This window comes from Barbatula barbatula (assembly GCF_947034865.1).
Source record: "Barbatula barbatula genome assembly, chromosome: 13".
Lineage (NCBI taxonomy): Eukaryota > Metazoa > Chordata > Actinopteri > Cypriniformes > Nemacheilidae > Barbatula > Barbatula barbatula.
Window position 1 is genome coordinate 23,746,808 of NC_136776.1, and position 23,749 is coordinate 23,770,556.

The following is a 23,749-nucleotide window of genomic DNA, read 5'->3' on the forward strand; positions in this document are numbered from 1 at the left end:
GACAGAAAACGGAGCTTCAGGCCAAACTGGTATAATTGATCCAGCATTGTTATGCCAAGTTAAGTGTGGACTTAACTGTCCACAATAGGAAATGGCACATTGTTGTACCCTGAATGCATTTTTTTTTTATGGCCCTACCTCTTTTGCACCTGCACTCACTCTTGCACTACTGTACAAAATAAATGTTTATATGATTGTAAAGTAAATCTTTAAATATAATTATAAAGTTTGTAATCTTTAAATATAATTTGTTGCAATTTTTTTATGTGCCCCTCTGGTTAAACACTGGCCCCTCCTTGGCCCCCCTAGTAAATTTTGTCTATAACCGCCACTGATTGTGATTTATAGTAATTACTGTTGAAAAGCTCTGTTATTGAATTATCTGTACACTCACGTGAAGGCAAAGCGAAAGAAAAAGATCACAAAGACAGAAAGAGTTCCAGGAAAATAAATAGATGTTTATTGATCAATACATTTTGTGAGATTTCCTGTTGCTGTTGTATTACTAACTTTAATGGTAAATACAGTATTGTCCCCGATAGCACACAAACATCCAGCTTACGTCTGTTTGACGTCAATGCTAGTTAGTAAATGCAGACGTGACGTAAGCCAGATGGATTGTGCTATCGGGGTGTAGTTCAATTTCCAAATAGAAAATATAAATCTGACACTAACAAGTGAAGGTCTGAGATCTGTGTTTTTGTGTGGAAATTGTGTTTTTTTTAAACTGTGCCTTAACCAGCGTGGTGGTTCCCCTAGATAATGTACTATTGAGTGATACTTAAGTTACTACCCTGTGGCAGGGTTACATATGTCATATAGCCTAGTTTAACAAAACATTTAACACTGTTTTATGATTTTTTTTAGATAAGATACTTTCGTGACTTCTCTATGAAAAGGTGATGTTAATACACTTTAAGCCATTCGTCTCTAAAGAGCAAGGTTCTGTTTGATCTCTGACCTGTGTCAATGCATGAGTTTAGAGTGAAAGGCATTAAGATACGAGTGGAAAATATGCAAGGTTCAGCAGAAAACAACACAAACACGCAAACTGACCACAAACACATTAACAGACGAGATGTTTGTCCAGTGAACAGATGAGACCACACGTGTGATGATGAGACCACAGCAGTTTCACTTTGACTCATTTATTCTGTGTCTCATACATCCTACAGCAGTAAATATTCATGTATTTTAAAATAAATAAACTTTGATTTAGTCACATAACTTTATTTTTTGTTTGGTTCAGCTTACGTCAATGCTTGTTTTGTTTGTTTTTAATGATGTATTATATTATTACACCTTCATCGCTCTGTTTCTGTTGTGGTTGAGACTGACGGAAGCATATTCACATCCTGATGATGGAGGAAAGCGTCTCTTTCTTCAGTAACATACTGTGACTGAGTCTTAAACACAGATACAATTCAGTTGAAGTATTTGTTATTTCAATGTGTACGAGTCCCTGTTGAGTTTCAGCTGAACTTTACTCTAAGAATTAACGTCTTTAGGCTTCCAGTTGGCAAACAAAATACAAAGAAAGTGACAAAAGACTTCAGAAGATGAAAGAAGCTTTCAGATGTCAAATCATATCATGCAGGTTTTCATCCGTGCGTTTATTTATTTATTCCATCTATCCCTGTGGAGATCATGAAGAGCCTGTAGAGATCATCTCAGGATGTTCTTCAACTTCTTCATGACCATATTAGTGCCACAAAATAAAAGATAAAACTGCAAACATACATGTGACTCACCTGCAGACGTGTGACAGACATGAGTGATGTCCAGATGTTGTGTGAGGTTTGTGATGGGATTGTTGACCACACATCTGTATGTGTTTGTATCCTGATATTCCACCTCCAGAGGAAGAGAGAGTCTGATGTTGAGATCAGACACACTGATGCTGGACAATAAACTCTTTCCTTTGTACCAGGAGAGACTCATATCATGTGACACATTCAGCACTGAACACAACACATAACAATATGATGATGATGAAGATGATGAAGAACATTGAGAAGAGACTCTGGAGATCACAGGAACAGGAAGACGAGCTGAAGAATATTTGTTACATTTTTAATATTTTGGTGATTTATATAATTTAGAAGTTAAATAATGTCAGCTCACCATAGACGGTCAGATTGAAGTGTTTGTTTTGAACAGTATTTCCAATGATCTGAACTTGATAAAGTCCAGTGTATTCAGTTGTGATGTTTGTGATGATGAGAGATCCAGTCTGATCATCTATCTGTAAATGATTCTTCAATCTCTCATTGATAAATGATGTTATATCGGCTTCTCTGTTGATTTCAGCTATAATCTCATCTGGACTCTGAACACCAAACATCCACTCGATCACATCATCTGTGTGTATGTGAGTATCAGTATATAAGGTGACAGTGTCTCCCTCCATCACTGACACTGACTTCACTTCATCACCGAACACACCTGAACAACACAAACATTAATAATTATATCACGTGAAGAAGCTGAAATAAACTACAAAATATTAATGTGAACGAAATGTTTTTTTTTAGATATATCAACAGCAATCATCCATCTGTGGCTTTGTTTTTGGTGTCATCTGAAACATTATCGACAGGATCAAGCTCCATTTCTTTCATTACTTTGCCGCAGGTTCCCAGTAGCTGAATGGATTCCTTTGATGTTCGCTTTCTTTTTTTATTTCATGTTCTGGACTGGCAAAAACAGCTTTGGCCCAATTTTTTTGAATGTTCATACTTTCCATAAATATGAAAAGTTATTTCTTAAACTTTTTTAATCGGTTTGCTGTTTGTGGTGGACAAAGCTACAGAATAAATCCGTTATAACGGTTAAACTTGGCACAATGATAACGAACTGTATTTCGGTCGACAGATCTGGAAATGTAAGCTTCTGAGCAAGTTCTATCAGGAAGACTCCTTCCGTCACTAATTAAGTGACCGTCTAGCCTTTCATCCCTCAGCACATAAAAGATCCAATCATGTCGGTAAAACCTTTAGTCATGTGTTACTTTACCGATTCGGAGGATGATCTTCCTCCGTCATCTCAAGCAACCATGCGGCGTAGTTTCCGCATCCAGTAACGGGACAAATCAGCGCTTTAGAGCTGCAAGGCATTCCAATGAATAAAGAATTGGAGAGGGAAGACCAAATTCTACTGGCGCTCTGGGTAATCCTGCCATTCAAGTCACAGACATTCTGGCGATCTCCATAACTCCACCTTGTCAAACTAAATAAACTGGCAGAAAACGCACAGCTAAGTCCTCTCCTTCCACGTTGACTTCTTCGCCCACCCAGGATCTGGTGGAAGGTAACAACCAGTTCGTGCAATTAGTCCAAGGACTGTCATGAACTTTCAAAAGCCTCTGGAATAGGCTAGGGGCCTTTGAGAGAGCTATCGGGAACTCTGCCTACATTTCTTCTATGGCTATTACATCTTCTGCCTTCCCCAGTTTTTCCCAACCTTCTCGGTTCAACATACCCCTCGGCATCCTCTTCTGCATCCACAACTCATCAAGCGATAGCTCAACAGATGGTGCAGACTTCAACCTGCGTCGACACAGACATCCTCTGCCAAACCTTTTCCGAACATCGAGAAGAATCAGTCACATATCTTGCTATGATGACGGACTTTTAGCAAAGATACAGAGGCACCCTCTTCTATGCATATCATAGATCCTTCTCCGCTAAATCTGCTTCATTTGTCTCAGTGTTTAACTCAGGGCTAGACTGGTCTATCATTGACACAGAATTGCTGGTTCCCCACTTTGGCGGTCAGAAGACTTTATTTGTTGTTTGGAGTTGATTCAGGATCAGTCACTGGCTCAATTCTTATGCAAAGATGTCAGCTAATCAGAAGCTAGAGGGAGTACTTGAGTCAGATGTTGACAGGCAGAATCCAGTCGTGTATGTTATGTGTAGTCTTAGCAGAACCCTACCGCACCTCTCCAAAACTGTAAAACTATCGCTGCGATTGGTCTGTGTAGCAACGTTCCATGTAGGGAAGGAGGCGGACGTAACATAGTCTTTTAATACAATTCTTAAACAATAAAACGAACTTAAAATGGTGGCAGCTCCTTCATGGTTGACTGCCGGCCACACAAACACACTAAAACAACAAAAAGTACAGGCCTGGTCCTCTCTCGCCATACACTCCTGTTGCTCCCCGCTTATGCTCCCGAAGCTCCTTCGTGAGAGGTGCGAGACCGGTGCACACACAGCTGACGCTCATTATCACTCACGTGACCGGCCTTGTACCTTTCCCTCACGGCTCTTGTCCCGCCCTGCTCGCCACAGTCTGCTTAAAGCCCTCCCTAAGTTCAAAGGTTGAAAACCAGTTGAAAACTGAGAAAAACTTAAATTTAACAGATCGTTCTGTCCTGAGACCTTAGATCCAAACTTCAAACAAAGGGTTCAGATGGGAAAGGGACCGTGACAGTTTGCATAATTTATGTAAAGAATACTTTCATTTTCACTTCTGTTGAAACTCAATTCAGACTCTATCTACTGACGCAGCTGACTGAACTATCAGTCTCAGAGGCTTGTTCAGTCTCATCTGAACAAGCCAAAGAACAGAATCATCTGCTATGACATAAACATCACAAATGAAGATTGTCTTTTCCAGCATGGGAATTGCATTACAACAACCATTTTAACATCAGTGATCAGGGTTCGTTCTGTAGATCACACCATGATAATCCTCTGTCTGTCCTTTTTGATCGCCAATGGTAAGTAATATCATTTAAGGTTTTATTTGCTTTCACAGCTGCTCATATGGCAGTTCTTTCTCATTAAAATCATATTTGTGTGGATTTCCTTTCATGTTTTGGAATCAAATGACTCCGCCGTGTAATGGACACGGCGGTTTAATGCCCAGACACACCCCTGTCAGATGATGCACCCCGCTCCCCACAATGGTTCGGAATAGGATTAAGATGAGATGTTAGCGGAGGGGTTAGGATTAGCCAATCGGACAGAGTGTTACTGGCAGGGGTGCATTTCACTGCATCGACATGTCTGTTGATCGCTTTGGGATGATATGTTGACATGGTTGGATATATTGCTTTGAAATGTCAAAACATTGGTTGATAGCACAAAATCCACCTATGTGATATCATGATAAATAAAAGAGAAATACAACAGAACTTTGAAAAGCTTTTGTGTGTAATAACCTGTCATGCCAGTTTATAAATTGTTTTTGGGTTTCAGTTTGAGGGTGTGACATGTTATTTAAATGACAGGAGTGAAATCTCATCTAATACTGTTTAATACTGTCGTGTTCGCGTGTGTAGTTAGTTAGCCTCGTCAAACGTTAGCCTGTGTGGGTGCGTGGTAGTAACGAGCCACGACAAAGGATTCGCTTTCCGAACATTCACTTTACTTCTTCAACAGGTTGGTTACACCAGTACACTCACCAACGGTACAGTATACGATATATCCCGTTTACTTGTCAAACCTCACACTGCTCGGTTGTCTCGCTCCGGCACAGGGCGGCAGCTTTTCCGACCGTGCGATGAGCATGAAAACAACCTGTAGACTAAACTAGAAACTCCTCTATTTCCGTAACTCGCACATCGTCTCTGACTGACACATTACATAGCCAATAGAAATAGAGACAAGATTAAAGGGACCATGCTCTTTCGTTGCAACACTATCCCCCCTTTTAACAATACTGAGTCCCTTCAGTAAAATGAAAACAGTAATAACCCAGCAATTTCTGAACTATAAAAACTGTAATAAACAATATAAGACAATAATAAAGCATTAACTGTCGTATCTCATGGGCTTCCGTGTTTCTCTTCCTTTAATCGTTCTCTTAATTGTCTCTTTGTCTCCTATGTCCGATATTAGTCCACGTCCACTCCTGTTCCTCCTACGTCGCCGAGCTGCTGGCTGCCGCTTCCTCTGCATACCCTGGTTCTCCTGGGGTTCAGGGTCAGAAGAAATGGATTCCGTTTCACTGCCCCCCCGGGCTGCAGATGGTTCCGGCTCCTGCAGGGGTTCGAGCAGAACAGGGTTGTCAGGGGTACCCTTACTCTTTCGCAGAATCTCACTCCTCTGGCGTCTGACCCTCGCTGGAATCACGTCACAGTCATAGGGCTTGAGACGATCATGATGCATGACTCTCTTTTGCCGTAACCCCTGAACCTCATACAGTACTGGTCCACAGCAGGCAGATATCACGAAAGGGCCTTTCCATGGTGGCTGGAGTTTTGGGCTCTGTCCTTTTTTTTTAGTACTGTCCCGCATATACACCAAACCTCCAACAATGTACTTCCTCGCCTGAGCCCTGAGATCATAGATCTTCTTTTGTCGTTGTTGGGCTGCATGGAGGTGTTCCCTGGCAACGTCTGGGGTATCTCAGCCCTTTTTCCAGGTTATACAGAAAATCTGCCACTTCCACACTGTCCGACCTTTGCTCTGCAACACCGGACCATAGATCCTGGGGTTGGTAAACCTCCCTTCCAAGCATGAGCCTATTCGGCGTGAATCCAGTGACTGCATGCTGGGAGCTGCGGTACGCGGCTGTAAGAAGTGGAAGATGCTCATCCCAGTTTTTCTGTTCCTGGTTCACGTAACACCGAATCATCTGAAGGAGCGTTCGGTTGAACCTCTCTGCTTGTCCGTTGGAGGCAGGATGGTAGGGGGTTGTCCGCGTTTTCGTGATCTGCAGGAGACTACAAACATTTCTGAACAGTGAACTTTCAAAATTTCGACCCTGGTCTGTGTGTAACTCCAGTGGTGCCCCAAACCTAGAGATGAACTCGTACACGAGTGTCTTGGCCGTAGTTTCCGCCCCTTGGTCCGGGACAGGAAAAGCTTCCACCCATCGAGTGAACTGGTCAATAATGATTAAGACGTACTTGTTTCCTGAACTAGACACTGGGAATGGGGCCAGTATATCAATATGGATCCGATCCATTGGTGCCCCTGCTTGGTAATTCTGAAGTTTGGCCCTCTTGGTCGGTCCAGCAACCTTGCAAGCATTGCAGTGCCCGCACCTCTGTATGTGCAAATGTACATCTCCACCCATGCCATACCAGTGGAAACTTTGACGGAGTCGCTCTAAAGTCTTTCCTTCTCCAAAATGACCAGACTGGGGTGGATTATGACAGGCTAGTAACACTTCTTTTTGCATCGAGGCTGGTACTAGCAGCAATAGAGAGGGACGGAGTCCTCCAGGCCTTTCCCAACGATAATAGAGGACTCCTTGATGAAGTTCAACTTGTGGCCAACACAGCCAGAATTTCCTTACTGCTGGACTTCTCAATGCAACGTCATTCTTTGTTGGAAGAGTTCCTGCCTGTTTCCACTCATGCAGGATGCCTAAATCAGGATCAGCTCTCTGCTCTTGTGCCAGCTTTTATTTTGGGAAAACTTCCAGCCAGTTCACCCGTGCTGCTCCCAACAACTCTGCAGCTGCCCTCTCTTCCTCACCCTTGCCAGGGTTTTCAACAACTTGTTCCCCTGTGACATACTCAATGCTCCTTACTGCGAGTGGCACTACATCATCAACGTCCTCCTCAAACCTCTCCCAATGGTCATGCAATTTTTGGCATTGTTTACAGCCTCCACATGGCAGATTTGCAACACTGTTCCCTGCTTGATAGCAGTTGCACATATTTTGGGCCACGCCAGCATGTCTTGACATCGCATCAGCATTTGATTGAAGTTTTCCAGCTCTGTGTTTGATGTCGAAGTCATACTGACACAGCTCTTCCAACCAGCGGGCAAGCTGTCCCTCGGGATGTTTGAACCGGAACAACCAGGTAAGGCTGTTGTGATCAGTGCGTAGAAGGAAATTCTTGCCAAGCAGGTAGTGTCGAAATTGGCGGGTGTAGAAAACAACAGCTAGTAATTCTCGTTTCGTTACGCAGTATCTCCTCTGAGCTGGTGTAAGGTGAGCGCTTGCATAAGTGATGACTCTCTCTTCTCCCCACTGAAGTTGTGACAACACCGCACCGATACTGTGATTTGATGCATCAGTGTCCAAAATGTACTTTCCTTCCACTAGAGGATATCCAAGCACAGGTGCAGAAGTTAACTTTACCTTGAGCTGTGTGAAAGCATTCTGGTGCTCCTAAGCCACGATAATGTTGCTTCCTTCCTTAGGAGTTCATTAAGAGGACTGGCCAGCTCTGAGAATGCCGGCACAAACTTCCTATAGTAGTTACACAGTCCAAGAAAAGCTTTCAGTTCATGTACACTTGTGGGGGGGTTCCAAGCTTTCACACCACTAATCAAAGATGGATTGGGCCGTATACCCTCGTCGCTAACCACATGGCCCAGGAAAAGGACTTCCTCTTTAAGCAGGTGACATTTGGATGGCTTTAGCTTCAGTCCATAGCTGAAAAGGCGTTGGAATACAGTTTCCAGTCGATCAAGGCTTTCATCAACCCCTTTTCCCAAGATGATGATGTCATCCAAGTAGATTAAGAGCGTTTCCCACTGGAGTCCTCGAAGAACAAGCTCCATCGCCCTCTGGAAAGTGCTGGGGGCATTGCACAGTCCGAAGGGCATGCGGGTATACTCGTAGAGGCCGTAGCGAGTTATGAAAGCGGTCTCTGCTCGGTCCATCTCATTCACCGCGATTTGCCAGTAGCCAGACTGCAGGTCTAATGTAGAGAAAACACAAGCTCCCCCAAGGACATCCAGGCATTCCTCAATTTTGGGGAGAGGATAAGCATCTTTGGCTGTCAAGCTGTTGAGGCGCCGATAGTCGATACACCAGCGAACACCTCCGTCCTTTTTGCGAACTAACACCACGGGTGACGCCCACTCTGAGGCAGAGGGTGTGACGACTCCCGCTTCCAGCATAGCATTAAGGTGCCTCTCCTCTTCCTCTTGAAATCCAAGGGGAGTCCGTCTGACTGGCTGGCGTACAGGCCCAGCAGTCCCAGTGTTAACCTTGTGTGTGACAGCTGTTAACAGGCCAAGGTCTACATCGGAAGCAGCGAAGATAAATTTGTATGATAGCAAGAGTTCAATAAGTCGTTGTTGCTGAGCATCACTTAATGTTTCACTTGCAGCGGCATAAAGGGCTTGCAGGTGCTCGGGTAGATCTGTGGCTGTTGTCAGTCGTCTCAGCTCTGAGTGATTTGTGTCGTCTCTTTGTTCTTCGGTGTTGGCACAATCTTTTTCCATTAGATCCTCCTCTGGATATGTCTCTACCAAGAGACCGAGACAGGCCCCCTTTGGTAAGGTTGTTTTATTTCTGGAAAGATTGCAGAGCCTCACAATCACTCTGCGCTCCATGGTGATGACAACACTGCCTGAGGCCACAGTTTCCGTGATCAGGTAGGGCTCCAGAACTGCGCAGACACCAGGCTTTGGGTTGTCCACTTCACCCCAGACTAGACATTCACTTTCCGGCGGTAACATTGTCTCCGTCTCCAAGACTACTCGAGCGATGTGATAATGTGCTCCATCACCCCCAACGATCCTTGTGGGAATTAGTTCTTCTTCAATGAACACTCTACCACTTGTATGGATGGTAACGTTTGCGGCTTGCAAAAAATCCAGCCCCAAAAGGACAGGGTCGCGAATCGGGGCAACCAGTACTTCCCACTCTGTGCACCAGGTGCCAATTTGAAATGTAACTTTCAGTCCACTTTTTGCAGTCATGTCTTTTCCTGATTCCGCATTATGGAGACGTGTCAGAGTTGTAGCTGTCTGCATATTGAGAGGAAACTGTTGATACAACGTCTCAGAGATAACTGTTGCTTCGGCTCCTGTGTCCACAACGGCTTGTGTTGGAATGCAGTTTATGGTCACATCCATAAGCAAACTTGGGCCTCTGCTTTTTGCACGGCCCACTTGTGGTGTGGGGGACTGGCTCCTCCAGCGTTCTAGCCCTTTTGAAGTGATACTGTGGTTCTGATCACTGCTACTTTGCCTCGACTTTCGTGGTGGGGTTAATGGCCTGACGCACTCCCTACGGAAATGCCCTTCTTCCCCACAGTTATAGCACAAACCTACTCCAGTGCGGTTGGGGCTTGGCGAATTAGTTCCTGCTCGTAGCCTGCCATCTTGTGTCGGAGACCGCCCTCGCCTCCTGTCCTGATTTACCTCCTCTGGCTTTCTCAGCTCCCTGTCTGCAAGATTATCCAGCTTCAATTGTAGCCGCTCCATCTTTTGCATTAGGATGTTAAACTGATCAGCAGACATATAGCTCTTACTCATCTTCTCCATTTGCTCTGTTAGGGACGCCGTCTTCTGTGAGAGAACAGCCACCTGGTCTGCAGTAGCGTAGCTCGAACTTTGAACTCTGCGTGAAGCTGTCGGGGAATCAATGGACTGTTCCTCATCATCCGCCCAGGAAATACGTCTAGTTCTGCCCTTCACATCAATATCGCGGCCCACAGTAGCTCGATAATTGTGCTCATGGGCCTCCACCAATCTTTGAGCCTCCACTAATGAATGGGGATCTTTGTTCATTACCTCATAAGCAACTTTCTGATTATGAAGACCCTTGAGGAAGAAGTCTGTAGCAAGTTGCTCCTGCAGATCGAGCTCCACGCCAGGGTAGGCCAAAGTGACTAAGCGTTGCACCTCCTCTGCAAACTCGGCTGTCGGCTCCTTGACCTGACGGAGCTCTCCTAGTTTCCTTCTGATTGTGGTTGGGGGGTCGCGCAAACCAAAACGGTGCGTTAACTGCTCTTTAAGAAGGGTGTAGTCCTCACGGATATGTTCAGGGAGCGAACAGACATACTTAATAGCTGGCCACCTTAGGCATTCGTACAAACAGTCCACTCTGTAGTCCCCACTCCAACTATGCTTTCTGGCCTGTCTCTCAAATGGTACCAGAAATGCTTCCCAGTCTCCGCTACCATCAAAAACAGCGAGCTTTGCCTTGGGACCTTCCGTAGCAACCGGCTGGCCTTGGTAGTGAGGAGTACTAGACCGTTGATCGACACCAGAAGTCTGTGGCACTGGCTGGAAACCACGCTCAGTGTTACGTTGTCTTGCGCCAGCTTCCATGGAGAGGGTAGCCCTGGAGGGACCCGAAGTACGTGCTCTCCGCTGTATTACCTCCAGCTCGGCAGCAAACGGCCCACCCGTGACATTGCGTGCCCTTTCAGTATTATCTTGAAGGAAAGGTGAATCTGTATAAGGCAGCCTCCTTTCTCTGACCACTGCCTGGGAGTTCTCACGTGTGTCACTCTTTGGCTCAGTGAACATTGACGTGTGGGGGGCTTGAGTACAACTGGTAATATGAGTCAATATTGGAGCCATCATCATTTGCAGTTGCTCATTATTCTTATTTTGATGTTCGAGCATTACTTTCAACCAGTCTGGGGGTTGGCTGACATCAGAAGCTGCTGCCATGGCTCCCTGACACAATTCCTCTTGAGACATCTCTTAATTATAATTAAAAAAATTCGATCAACTTTACAAATGTACTTGAGGAGTAATTGAGTCTCTCATCTCCGTCAATTCACTTAAAGTTGAGTCCACACGGTTCTCATCGGCGCAATGACGTAGCCCGCTTGCCTCTCGTCCTCAAAGATTGTTAACAAATTAGCTTACTGTTCATCTGCTGTTGTCTCGCCGGCGTCCGATGGCCCTTTCCTTGTTGGCAATTGCAGTTGTAATCCCACTTCTGACACCAGTTGTCGTGTTCGCGTGTGTAGTTAGTTAGTCTCGTCAAACGTTAGCCTGTGTGGGTGCGTGGTAGTAACGAGCCACGACAAAGGATTCGCTTTCCGAACATTCACTTTACTTCTTCAACAGGTTGGTTACACCAGTACACTCACCAACGGTACAGTATACGATATATCCCGTTTACTTGTCAAACCTCACACTGTTCGGTTGTCTCGCTCCGGCACAGGGCGGCAGCTTTTCCGACCGTGCGATGAGCATGAAAACAACCTGTAGACTAAACTAGAAACTCCTCTATTTCCGTAACTCGCACATCGTCTCTGACTGACACATTACATAGCCAATAGAAATAGAGACAAGATGAACACAGAGAATAGCTTAAAGGGACCATGCTCTTTCGTTGCTACAATACTGTCTTCACATGATCTCAGTATGATCTAAAATATGAGTTTCTGGGGGAAAAATTACCCATGAGCGCCTTGTTAACAACTGGAAGGGTTCATTTGAGTACCCATATTCCCCAGATGGGCCGACCTTAAACTTTAAACATGAGGGATGGGAGTTAGATTTCTGTTGTTTTGACCACCACAGCTTCATTGCCTTGTCTTGTAATTATTACTTCTCTTGATCTAGCATGTGGATTATAGTGTTTAAATAACATTAAAGCACCTGAACACAACCAGCTCGGAATCATCAATTCAGAAGTGGGAATTATTACATGTCAGAGAGCATGCACTGTAAAAAAACATGTGTTAACATAACTTAAAACATATGTGCACCATTATTGCATCATGGTTTTTAAGTAAATTCAATTTAAGGAGATTTTAGGTCAAAATAACACAAACATGTTTATTGCGTTGAGCTCAAGTTGTGTATAAGAGTTCACTTGACCTTCTTTACTTAAATGATGTAGCACGAGTTCAATCAACTTGCAGTGCTCATGTAGGCTTTGCTTAAATTACTTGAAGAATGTCCCAGCTGAATGTTTCAACACTTTTCTTGTAATAAACAGTAATGGCTTAGATTTAGCTTTATTAGAGTTAATACAAATAATGAAACACTTTAACATTTAAATGTTATTTGTATGCATTGGAACCTGTGTTTGTGTTGTTCAGGTGTGTTTGGTGATGAAGTGAAGTCAGTGTTAGTGACTGAGGGATATTCTATTACTCTACACACTGATGTCATCAAACACAGTGATGATCTGGTCATGTGGTATTATGGATCTGAAAACACATTTGTTGCAAGAATCAATGGAAAGGCCAGTAGCATCATGTATTCAGATGATGAGAGATTCAAAGACAGACTGGAGCTGAACAATCAGACTGGAGATCTCACCATCACACACATCACATCTCAACACTCTGGACTTTATACACTGAAGATCAGCAGCAATAATAAAGCTTCAATCAAAATATATAATCTTAACGTCTATGGTGAGTATTTAAGATTCCATCTACTTTCTAAAGTCATGAATCACACCAGCTTTATGTTTCTCGTGTGAGCAGTTATATAGAAATGAGCTTTGATTTCCTGCAGCACAGGTTATATTACTCCAACACTGGATGTCTGCCAGTCGTGCGTTGAAACTGTTTTATCCACAGAATGTCGCTTTCATTAATCTGTGTGTGTTTGTGTCTTCATGTGTGTTCTGCAGGTGAAGTGTCAGTGAGGGAAGGTCATTCTGTTATTCTGTATACTCATGTTCTTCAAGAGAGAGATGATGTGATGGAGTGGACTTATGGACCTGAAAACACACTTGTTGCAAGAATCGATGGAAAGGAAAATAGCATCACGTTCTCTGAGGATGAGAGATTCAGAAACAGAGTAAAGATGGATGATCAGACCGGAGATCTCATGATCCGTGACATCACAACTCATCAATCTGGACTTTATAAGATCAGCATCAATAATAAAGTCTACAAGAGGTTCAATGTTACCGTCAGTGGTGAGTATTTATGCTTCAATCTACTTTCTATGTGTCCAAGTCATATTTCAATGTAAGTGTGTGTAGTGAGAAACATGTTTTGTAGTGTTTTATGTTTCTCATGTGAGCAGTTATATAGAAATGAGCTTTGATTTCCTGCAGCACAGGTTATATTACTCCAACACTGGAAGTCTGCCGGTCGTGCGTTGAGACTGTGTTTTATCCACAGAATGTCACTTTCATTCATCTGTCTGTGTTTGTGTCTCCATTTGTGTTCTGCAGGTGAAGTAAAGTCAGTGAGGGAAGGTCATTCTGTTATTCTGTATACTCATGTTCTTAAAGAGAGAGATGATCTGATGGAGTGGCATTATGGACCTGAAAACACACTTGTTGCAAGAATCGATGGAAAGGCCAATAGCATCACGTTCTCTAATGATGAGAGATTCAGAAACAGAGTAAAGATGGATGATCAGACCGGAGCTCTCATGATCCACGACACTACAACTCATCAATCTGGACTTTATAAGATCAGCATCAATAATAAAGCTTCAGTCAAAATATATAATCTTACCATCTGTGGTGAGTATTTCAGATTCCATCTACTTTCTAAAGTCTACAAGTCATGAATCAAACCAGCTTTATGTTTCTCGTGTGAGCAGTTATATAGAAATGAGCTTTGATTTCCTGCAGCACAGGTTATATTACTCCAACACTGGAAGTCTGCCAGTCGTGCGTTGAAACTGTTTTATCCACAGAATGTCACTTTCATTAATCTGTGTGTGTTTGTGTCTTCATGTGTGTTCTGCAGGTGAAGTAAAGTCAGTGAGGGAAGGTCATTCTGTTATTCTGTATAGTCATGTTCTTAAAGAGAGAGATGATCTGATGGAGTGGCATTATGGACCTGAAGACACACTTGTTGCAAGAATCGATGGAAAGGCCAATAGCATCACGTTCTCTGAGGATGAGAGATTCAGAAACAGAGTAAAGATGGATGAACAGACCGGAGCTCTCATGATCCATGACACTACAACTCATCAATCTGGACTTTATAAGATCAGCATCAATAAAGTCTCATATAAGACATTTGAAGTTACTATTCACAGTGAGTATTTTAATTTCAATTAAAATTGTGTTTGTGTGTGCTTGAAAAATAGAGCCTTATCATTAATAAACAATGTTTATTAATTAATGGCATTACTCCTGGGCTTTTCCATGAAAATCGCAACCTGTCATGAACTGTGACAGAGAACCCAAGTGCAGGCAGCAAAACGGAGATGAAGGGTTTAACAAGGACTTTAATATAAACAGAAACAAAACAAAAACCCACGAGGGGGTAACAAAACAGGGTACACAATAAAACTGAACTAACTACACACTTGACAAGAACTACAACTACAAACACCTAGACTAACAGAACACTCAGACTGACTAGACTAACAACTCAAAGACATGGCATAGCATTAAGCATGAAAAAGTAAGCATACCAGTACAACGAACGAGCACAAGACAATAGACAAGAGGGCATTAAATAGGGGAACAAACACAGGATAATTACTAAGGGGCAGGTGTAGGTAATGAAACACTAATGGGAAGGCTAACGAGACAAAAGGGCGGGAAACACTGACGAGACACGAGAAAGCACATGGCAAGTCAGAATCAAAACAAAGCCATGTCTTTCTCACACAAAACCTAAGGCTATGCCATGACTCCGCTGCAAGACCAAGAATAAACATGACATGATAGCGGAATCATGACACAACCTTCATATGAAAAAAGAATAGTTCAGCAAAGGTTTTTCACCACACGGGTACCACAGATGTCAACATATGCTGGTTTAAATACCCATGTAAGGTCTCTCTTAAAGTTTTTACAGCATTTTTTATGTTTAAAGAATGATTTTCCATAGTCAGATAAGGGCTTTCAGACCTGTCACATTTATAATGGGCACATGATAATAAAATAAAAAAGTGTCCCTTCTCCACTTTTTGCGTATTTTTGGTCTGGTCTGTGCACTTTAACAGACAGAAATCCTACAAAGTTTGTCATCGCACAAAAGTTTTTTGTTACACCCATACCACATGTTTATTTCCATTTTTAAAGTAGAAAACTTACTATCAGGATGATTCAATATATCTGCAATACAGTTTAAATGTCCATAACGCTGGAATTGCGTTTTAAGATCCCCGGTCAGACCTCACAGATATTAAAGTGAATCATGATGTGAAATTCTCACAGTAAACTTTCTCTGCCACTAGAAATGTTTGTTTGATTGATTGATAAAAATGCATCAGTTTATATTCTACTATGTGTATTCAACTATCTGTTATTAAAATTTATATCCCTCTATTCTGTTTATTTTTCTCTCTGTAGATTCTTATGGCCTGTGGCTCTGGGTAGTTCCTGTCGTATGCCTACTTCTTCTTCTGATCTGTGTCTGTGTGCTCCTGAAGAGGTGATCAAGCACTTACAGCTTTACCTTCAGATAACATGACAACAAAACCCCTTTTTGACTGCTGATGAGGGCCTTCACAAAATAACACTCTATTTTTCATCACATGGTCTGACAGATGGCAAAAGCAGCATAAACTCACGGCACCGCGTGTAATGGAGAAGCTTCAAGGTTTCTGTAACCGTGAGGCAGGAAAGGGAAAGTGAGAATCCATTACAGGTGGGCGGATTGACACAAATATTGATATTTGATCAACATTGGTATTGGATTGATAGACTGTCCAGATCTATATTTTTCAGTTTTAATCTCTCTAATCATCACTAAAGTATTGCTTGTGTGTCATCAGCAGACCAGCAGCGTTCTTTGCTATGTTTCACTTAAAACTGGCCACACACCCGGAGGGGCCTCCACCTGCGCTCGAAAAAAAAGGAAATTTGTGTTGATGGTGGCAGGTGTATGCTTTAAAAAGTAAAAATCTTTATCGATATTGAAGATACTGGCCCTGTATTTTCTTGGTTTAAGATTGAGACCAAACTTTTCTAGTATTTCCCACCTCAACAGCAGAGGAGCAACGTGTGTGTTAGAAATGTATAAGAAGCAGCGTGTTCAGACCCACGTCTGCTCTTTTATGGAACAGGAGCAATACTTAAGTGCAGATTAGAGAACCTAAAAATTAAATATCGTTCTGATACCATTGATTTTATTATCAATGTGCCCACCCCTTGTGCAGCACAACAGTTTATGAACCCTCAATTGGTGCTTGTTTCCTGTTTACACTACTGGTTTTTGGGTGTCAATAAATTATTGTTAAAAATATAGATATGTTATTTGTATTATTAAAAATCTATCTTATCTTTGCATCAATGCTGTGTTTTGGGAGATATGAAGAACTTTTGTACCCATCTACCACAAAACTCCATTAGCTTTAATGTGAATTTCTCTGTTTAATGAAAAATCACTTAATTGATGATCTAAATCTATCTTATCTAGGTGAGGGGAATTAAATTAAAGTGCCAAGAGGTCCGAACTTTATATTTTCTTCCAAAAGTTTAACAGAATAAACATTTATTGGAATCAAAACCAAATCGAATTCGTAAAAATTCACTCGATGGATATATCCCGTTTAGAATTTTGAAATTAACTTCTTTAACTTTGGGGGACAAAGGAAATCTTAAATATTTGGTTCGAAGTCTGAGAATGGTATCTTTTGAAAAAAAAATTGAAATTGAGTTTCTATAAACTAATACAGGAAAAGAAATGTTGTTAAATTTATTTCTAATCGTTTTGTTTGAAAGTTGGCATCCTTTAAAATCACGGCCTTCAACTACAAGTGCGGGGAGATGTGGGATTATAGCGACAGAATAAGATAGAGTTTCTTTAATTAGACATATAACAGATTTTGGGATGGCTTTAATAATAGACTCAAATTTGGCCCGATTGCAAATGAGATTATATTTAACCCAGAAACTTTCATATGGTATAATTCCACTATTACTGTCAATTAAATGGGACACTGACCAAATACCTTTCTCCATCCAGTTCTTGTCAAACAGTGATTTGTTCCTGACCGATATATATCTATTGTTCCATAATGGTGAATTGTGTGGTGTAAAATTATGATTATATAAAATTTTCCAATATAACAAAACCTGTTGATGAAATTTGGATAGTTTAATTGGAAGACTTTGAACGGTGAAATCACAATTAAGTAAAAATTCTATTCCTCCTAATTTCTTAAACAATTCTCTGGGAATGTGAAACGAACAATTATTGTGGTTCAAGAAGGATTTCAACCACTTAATTTTCAGCGTCCCATTTATAGAATCAAAATCAATGGCTTGTAAGCCCTCCGTCTTTATAATCTTTTGTTATCTCAACCTTTCTTATGTAATGTTTTTTTTTCCTCTAGATGAAACCAAAGTTGATCTGGTTGATTTTTTAATGGCTCTATTCGAAATAGCTATTGTGTATGCAGGATAGATTAACCTTGAAATGCCTTCCATCTTCGTCAAAAAAACTCTACCTAATAAGCTTATATCACGCAACAACCAAGAGTTAAGTTTAATTTGACATTTATCTAAAACTTTCCACACATTCATATCGTCTATTTCACCAGAATCTTTTGAAATAAACATTCCTAAGTACTTAACTTTAGACTTTATAGGGATGTTAAAAGCCTCAGTTAAAAGACATTGATGAATTGGCATTAATTCACATTTATTCAAATTCATTTTCAAACCGGAGGCTTTAGAGAAGGTGTGAATTATTTGTAAAATTTTGGGGACCTCAGTTAGCTGTTTCATGAAAATGCTAGTATCATCAGCAAACTGGCTAATGATTACTGGCTGGCCAAGTATCTCTAAAGGGGCTATGCTTGAGTTCTTAATAAAGATAGAAAGCATTTCTGTAGTTATAATAAACAGAAAAGGGGAAATAGGGCAGCCCTGTTTTATGCCACGATTGATTGGGAATCTTGGTGATGTACCTCCCGATAAAGAAACCGAACTATTCGAATTTTCTTAAAGGGATTTTATAATATTTCTAAATTTATCACCAAAACCAAACAATTTCAAACAGTCAAAAATAAATGGGTGTTCAATTGAATCAAATGCCTTGTAGAAGTCAATGAAAAGAATAAAGCCACCATCTTCTATTAGATGTCCGTAATCTAAAAGATCAAGCACTAAACGAATATTATTATGTATGGATCTTCCCTTCATAAAACCGGATTGGGAATCACTTATGATTTTATGTAAAAATAATTTTAATCTGTTAGCATATATGAGGGTTACAATTTTATAATCTGTGTTTAATAATATGATTGGTCTAAAATTATCTAAAATTTTTGTGTCCTTATCAGGTTTAGGGATTAAGGTTATGACACCTTGTTTCATAGAGAGAGGGAAAGTCATATATTCAGTTGCTTCTTTTAACATAAGCAAAAAAGGTTCTTTAAGAAAAATCCAGAAATGTTTATAGAAATTGGCTGTGAGGCCATCACAACCTGGAGATTTGTCTGAAGCCAAGCTATTTACTACTTTATCCAACTCATCGGAAGTAATATCAGCATCACACAGCGCTACATCCTCATCATCTATCTGAGGAATAAGGTCTTTAATATGATTGAAAAACAATATTTCATCGTCCAGGGAAAATGATGAGGAATATAGATTGCTGTTGAAAGAGACAACTTCCTTAGTGATTGAAGCTTGATCAGTAATTACCTTGCCCTGGAGCGATAAGGCTTTAATTGAAAGTTTTTCTTGCCTTCTTTTTTCTAAACGACAGAAGTAAGAGGTACTTCTTTCCCCATCCTCAATCCATTTGGCTCTGGACCTGATAAAGGCTCCTTCTGCTTTATGAAGATAAATTCCATCAAGCTTGTTTAGAAGATTTTGAAGTTTTTGTTTATCATTCTCAGTAGGTGAAGTTTTACTATAATACATATTTATATCTTTAATAATGTTCATTTCAGTTAATCTGTTACTTTTATTGACTGTTTTTCCAAAATTAACCGAATATTCTCTAATTTTAAATTTAAGAAATTCCCATTTGGAAATATAGGATACAATCGAACTATCAGACATCACATTAGAGACCGTGGCTTTAATACCCTCATTAAACGATTGGCTTTTTAATAAACAAGAATTGAATTTCCAATACCCTTTATTCCGTTGGCTAACACCGGGAGGGTTAAAGCTCAATTTAATGACCGCGTGATCTGTGAGGGGAGCTGCTGACATACAACAGTCGCTGAAGAAGTCTATAGCGGAGACTTAGATTAACCAAAAATCTATTCTCGACTTTACTACATTGTTTGGTTTGAACCATGAATATTGCTTTACGTTAGGATATTTAAATCTCCAGAGATCCAATAGATTGTGAGTGCGACTTTTCATCCTCTGGTCTTGAATGAGTTTCTTGTAATAAAATAAAGTGTGCTTTTTCACCCTTACAAAACAAAAATATAGATTTCCTCTTAGTGTTCTCTCTTAAGTCCCTAGCATTGAGTGAAATACATGAAAAAAAATATTCATAAACAAACTAACAACCGTCAGTAAATATTAAAGTCCAACAGACTAAACTTTTAAAGAGAAGTGAGAAAAAGCTCAAATAGGCAATGTCCCTTCAGTAAGAGTTGAATGTAGATGAGACCATCCAAACTTCCTTTCCAAACCTATATCGTTACCTTGTGTGCTCCTAAGTGACTCTCTGTCCGTTAATATAACCACCTCTGAAGAACGCACGCTTTCCAGCATCTCTTGCTTCTTTCATTTTTGGCCACTGTGCAGCTCGGGTCTCCCTGTCGGCTTTACAGAGGTCTTCGATAAAGCTGATACGAAGTTCTTTGCAAATCGCGTGATCCTTGGTCATTCTCCACAGCGCATCCCGATGCATTCTCTGAGAGAACTGAATTATGACGTGTCTTGATATGTTTCCCTCACGTCTCCCTATTCGATGAAGTCCACAATCTGGTTAATGCTCGAGGACCATGAAGGTGAGATTTTGACCATTAACTCAGCTACCGCCACCCGTATGTCTTCACCATCCTTTTCTTTTAATCCACGAATTCTGAGATTCCACCGCCGTTTGTATCGTTCTAACTCAAGGACACGTTCCATTAGATCTGCGTTGTCTTTCTTTACAGCCGTTACATCTCGAACTGTCGATTGTAAATGCATTTTGCAATCTTTAATTTCTGCCGCGTTGAACTCGACAGCCTTAGCTATGCTAGACAACATGATGGAGTTCTGTTTCAGCTGGGAGCCCAGTGTATCCACCTTATCAGTTAGTTGCTTTATTGCATCCAGGACCGCATTCATACCTTCATTTCCTTCTGACCCCGTAATCTGCTGGTGAGTTCTTTTCCGGTGAGAACGGATCTTTTCTTTTAGTTTTTTCGGTGGAAACAACTTCCATCCTAACGGCAACTCGTGGTCGTCAGTTGCGTTGATGCTGCTGGATAAATTACCCAGATTCTTTTCCTTCAACGACATGGTGCACAAACTGATTCGATGATTTAAAATACACTGTTGTTTGTAATTTTAAAAGGAGCACAATGTGACAATTTGGATAGCAAAATATTGTTAATATCTGGGACAGGCCTAGAGAGCTCAGATCTTTCCATCTTTGAACTTTTGCCATCTGGCCGGCGCTTCAGAGCCGCAAATACCAGGACAGTCAGGCACAAGAACAGTTTCTTCCCCCAGGCAATCTACCTCATGAACAGTTAAATGTTCCCCACTTATGCAATAAAAATGTGCAATATCCTTATATTTATTGTTAACCCCTCCATCCTATTACATCTCTGCATCTACTTAATCCTATCCCATTATAATTTCTAGCACAATTGTTTATACACTTATTTATTTGCCTATTTCTTGTCTGTGTGTTGTTGTCTCTGTGTACTGGAAGGTTATGTCACAAAAACAAATTCCTTGTATGTGCGAGCATACTTGGCAATAAAGCTCTTTCTGATTCTGATTCTGATTCTGATTACAAAGCACCCGGTCCGCCATCTTGCCGGCTATCTCCTAGTAGGCCTTGAAGATCAAATCATTCCACCCAAAGCTACAAACAGTAGGAATGAGGAGTATGTTACCATGGCTTAAGTGCAGGAATTGTTGGAACAACAAAAATTATTCTACAGAACCTTGCTTGGACAACAAGAAAAAGTCTTAAAACTACCCTGTTGAAAAAACAGCAAATGCTGGTTTAGTATGTTTTGATGCTGGTTTAAGCTGGGGCCTGTACCATGAAGCTGGTTTAGGTGGCTAGCCAGCTATGTTTCAGTTTAGTTTGAGCCAACCCTGGGTTTTAGGTACCATGAGAGTAGCTCGGCTTTCTTCGGTGTTGGTCGCCATGGTGTCTTACGCTGCACGGCTAACCTGCTCCGGGGCAGATTATGTTCTAGATTCAAGATCTCAGACTGAAGTTTGACCAATCAGCTGTGAGCAAAAAAACATATAGGTGACGTAACTGACTCACAGTGCGTGTTAGAATGGCTAGTTATTTTTTATACTGTTTAATCAAATAAAAATACTAATATCAAAATATATATTACAAATATAAAATCAAATATTGTTTACTATATAGATAAAATCTGATTTTACAGATTTGCTGGCTTTCCCTTACACTCACATGAAATTCAATTTACTTATATTCCACTTTTATTGTATCACGTGTATTTGCATTGTATTTTTTACATTCTTGTCTGTGGTGAAGAACATCTAGGAACACTTTCAGTTTCACTGTATAAGAACATTTTTCTTTGTCCTCAACCGTAGTTTTTATTAAGGCTTCAATGAAATGACTGACCCTGGTTAATGGCGCAAAGTTTATTAAATGTAAAGGCTTATGTATTCTGTTGTAAAAGCAGCCCGTTTTATTAAGTGTAATTCTTATATTTTCTACCGCTTGTCTGTGTTGCAGAACACACCGCTATTTTATAATTCTGAGCTCCGTCTTCTTTCTGCAAAAAAAAAACTAGTTTTTATCATATCAGTAGCATATTAGTAGCATTTATTGATTTTAAACACGTAAGATGTCAGAGTTTACAATGCAGAAGCGGTGCGTGTCATTTGCCTGTCAAAATAGCCGTTTACAGCTTTAACAGATTTGTACAGAAGTTCAGAAATATATGAGAATGAACTTTATTTGCACGCGACTCCTCTCATGTGTACTCGGAAGGGAAATGATGAAGCAGATGTAAGGTTAACTTTCTTGCTTCTGCTGCCTGAATGGATGTTTTTTGTCCGCACGCAGGTTAAAATTGCAATATGCAGGAGCTTCAATGAACATTGTTGTAATATTTCTGTACCCGTGCCTTACATAAAAAAGTTGCCCGCAAGGACACGGACCCCTTGTAGTTCCACCGAGGACCCCGCGGATCCTGTTTGCCGTACAGCACTACAGTAAATATGTGTACTATATAGTGTTTTAACTTGCGCATGAACGCAATCAGCAGTGTTTCTGAAACACTTCTCTCTTGAGTAGACAGCAGAAACATATCAGTCCAATTCATGTTTGTGTTCATATTGTGGAAATCGCTTTATCCATTTATAATGCGACTGGTTTAGCCATGCTGACGTCACTCGTTCATGTGCACGCGCGCGCAAACTAATCTTAGCTTCAGGATCAAAGCTTGAGTTGACAAAGAAACTCCACGAGCTGCTTCATGGTACCAACAAAGCTTGATTGAAGCTACCAGGGGCCTGTACCATGAATGTAGCTGAACAAACTCAGGGTTACAGGATTAGTTTTGGGTTGACAAAACCAAACCAACGTGATCAAGCTTTGTTGGTACCATGAAGCAGCTCGTGGAGTTTCTTTGTCAACTCAAGCTTTGATCCTGAAGCTAAGATTAGTTTGCGCGCGCGTGCACATGAACGAGTGACGTCAGCATGGCTAAACCAGTCGCATTATAAATGGATAAAGCGATTTCCACAATATGAACACAAACATGAATTGGACTGATATGTTTCTGCTGTCTACTCAAGAGAGAAGTGTTTCAGAAACACTGCTGATTGCGTTCATGCGCAAGTTAAAACACTATATAGTACACATATTTACTGTAGTGCTGTACGGCAAACAGGATCCGCGGGGTCCTCGGTGGAACTACAAGGGGTCCGTGTCCTTGCGGGCAACTTTTTTATGTAAGGCACGGGTACAGAAATATTACAACAATGTTCATTGAAGCTCCCGCATATTGCAATTTTAACCTGCGTGCGGACAAAAAACATCCATTCAGGCAGCAGAAGCAAGAAAGTTAAC

The 23,749-nt window shown here is 41.1% G+C and overlaps 1 protein-coding gene and 1 long non-coding RNA gene across 5 annotated transcripts; one reads left to right on the plus strand and one right to left on the minus strand.

Moving 5' to 3' along the window:
• Positions 1 to 1,135: 1,135 nt before the first annotated feature.
• Positions 1,136 to 4,238, minus strand: LOC306903048. Its single transcript, XR_013787499.1, has 3 exons — positions 3,016 to 4,238; positions 2,125 to 2,445; positions 1,136 to 2,051 (listed from the first exon to the last, which is right to left on the minus strand). It is a non-coding gene; the product is annotated as an uncharacterized lncRNA (long non-coding RNA).
• On the plus strand, positions 4,197 to 21,384 carry LOC306903045 (cell adhesion molecule CEACAM3-like). Of its 4 annotated transcripts, none has more exons than XM_079471968.1 (8): positions 4,197 to 4,726; positions 12,716 to 13,036; positions 13,258 to 13,548; positions 13,810 to 14,106; positions 14,336 to 14,629; positions 15,898 to 15,979; positions 16,095 to 16,195; positions 19,265 to 21,384. In XM_079471968.1, the coding sequence occupies exons 1-7, from the start codon at positions 4,690 to 4,692 to the stop codon at positions 16,180 to 16,182; spliced, it is 1,410 nt and encodes a 469-aa protein (XP_079328094.1). In that variant the 5' UTR covers positions 4,197 to 4,689; the 3' UTR covers positions 16,183 to 16,195; positions 19,265 to 21,384. The 4 variants fall into 4 exon arrangements, with proteins under 4 accessions (XP_079328094.1, XP_079328093.1, XP_079328092.1 ...); XM_079471967.1 differs by lacking the exon at positions 19,265 to 21,384 and adding an exon at positions 16,323 to 16,873; XM_079471966.1 differs by lacking the exon at positions 19,265 to 21,384 and adding an exon at positions 16,326 to 16,873.
• The last annotated feature ends 2,365 nt before the right edge of the window (positions 21,385 to 23,749 follow it).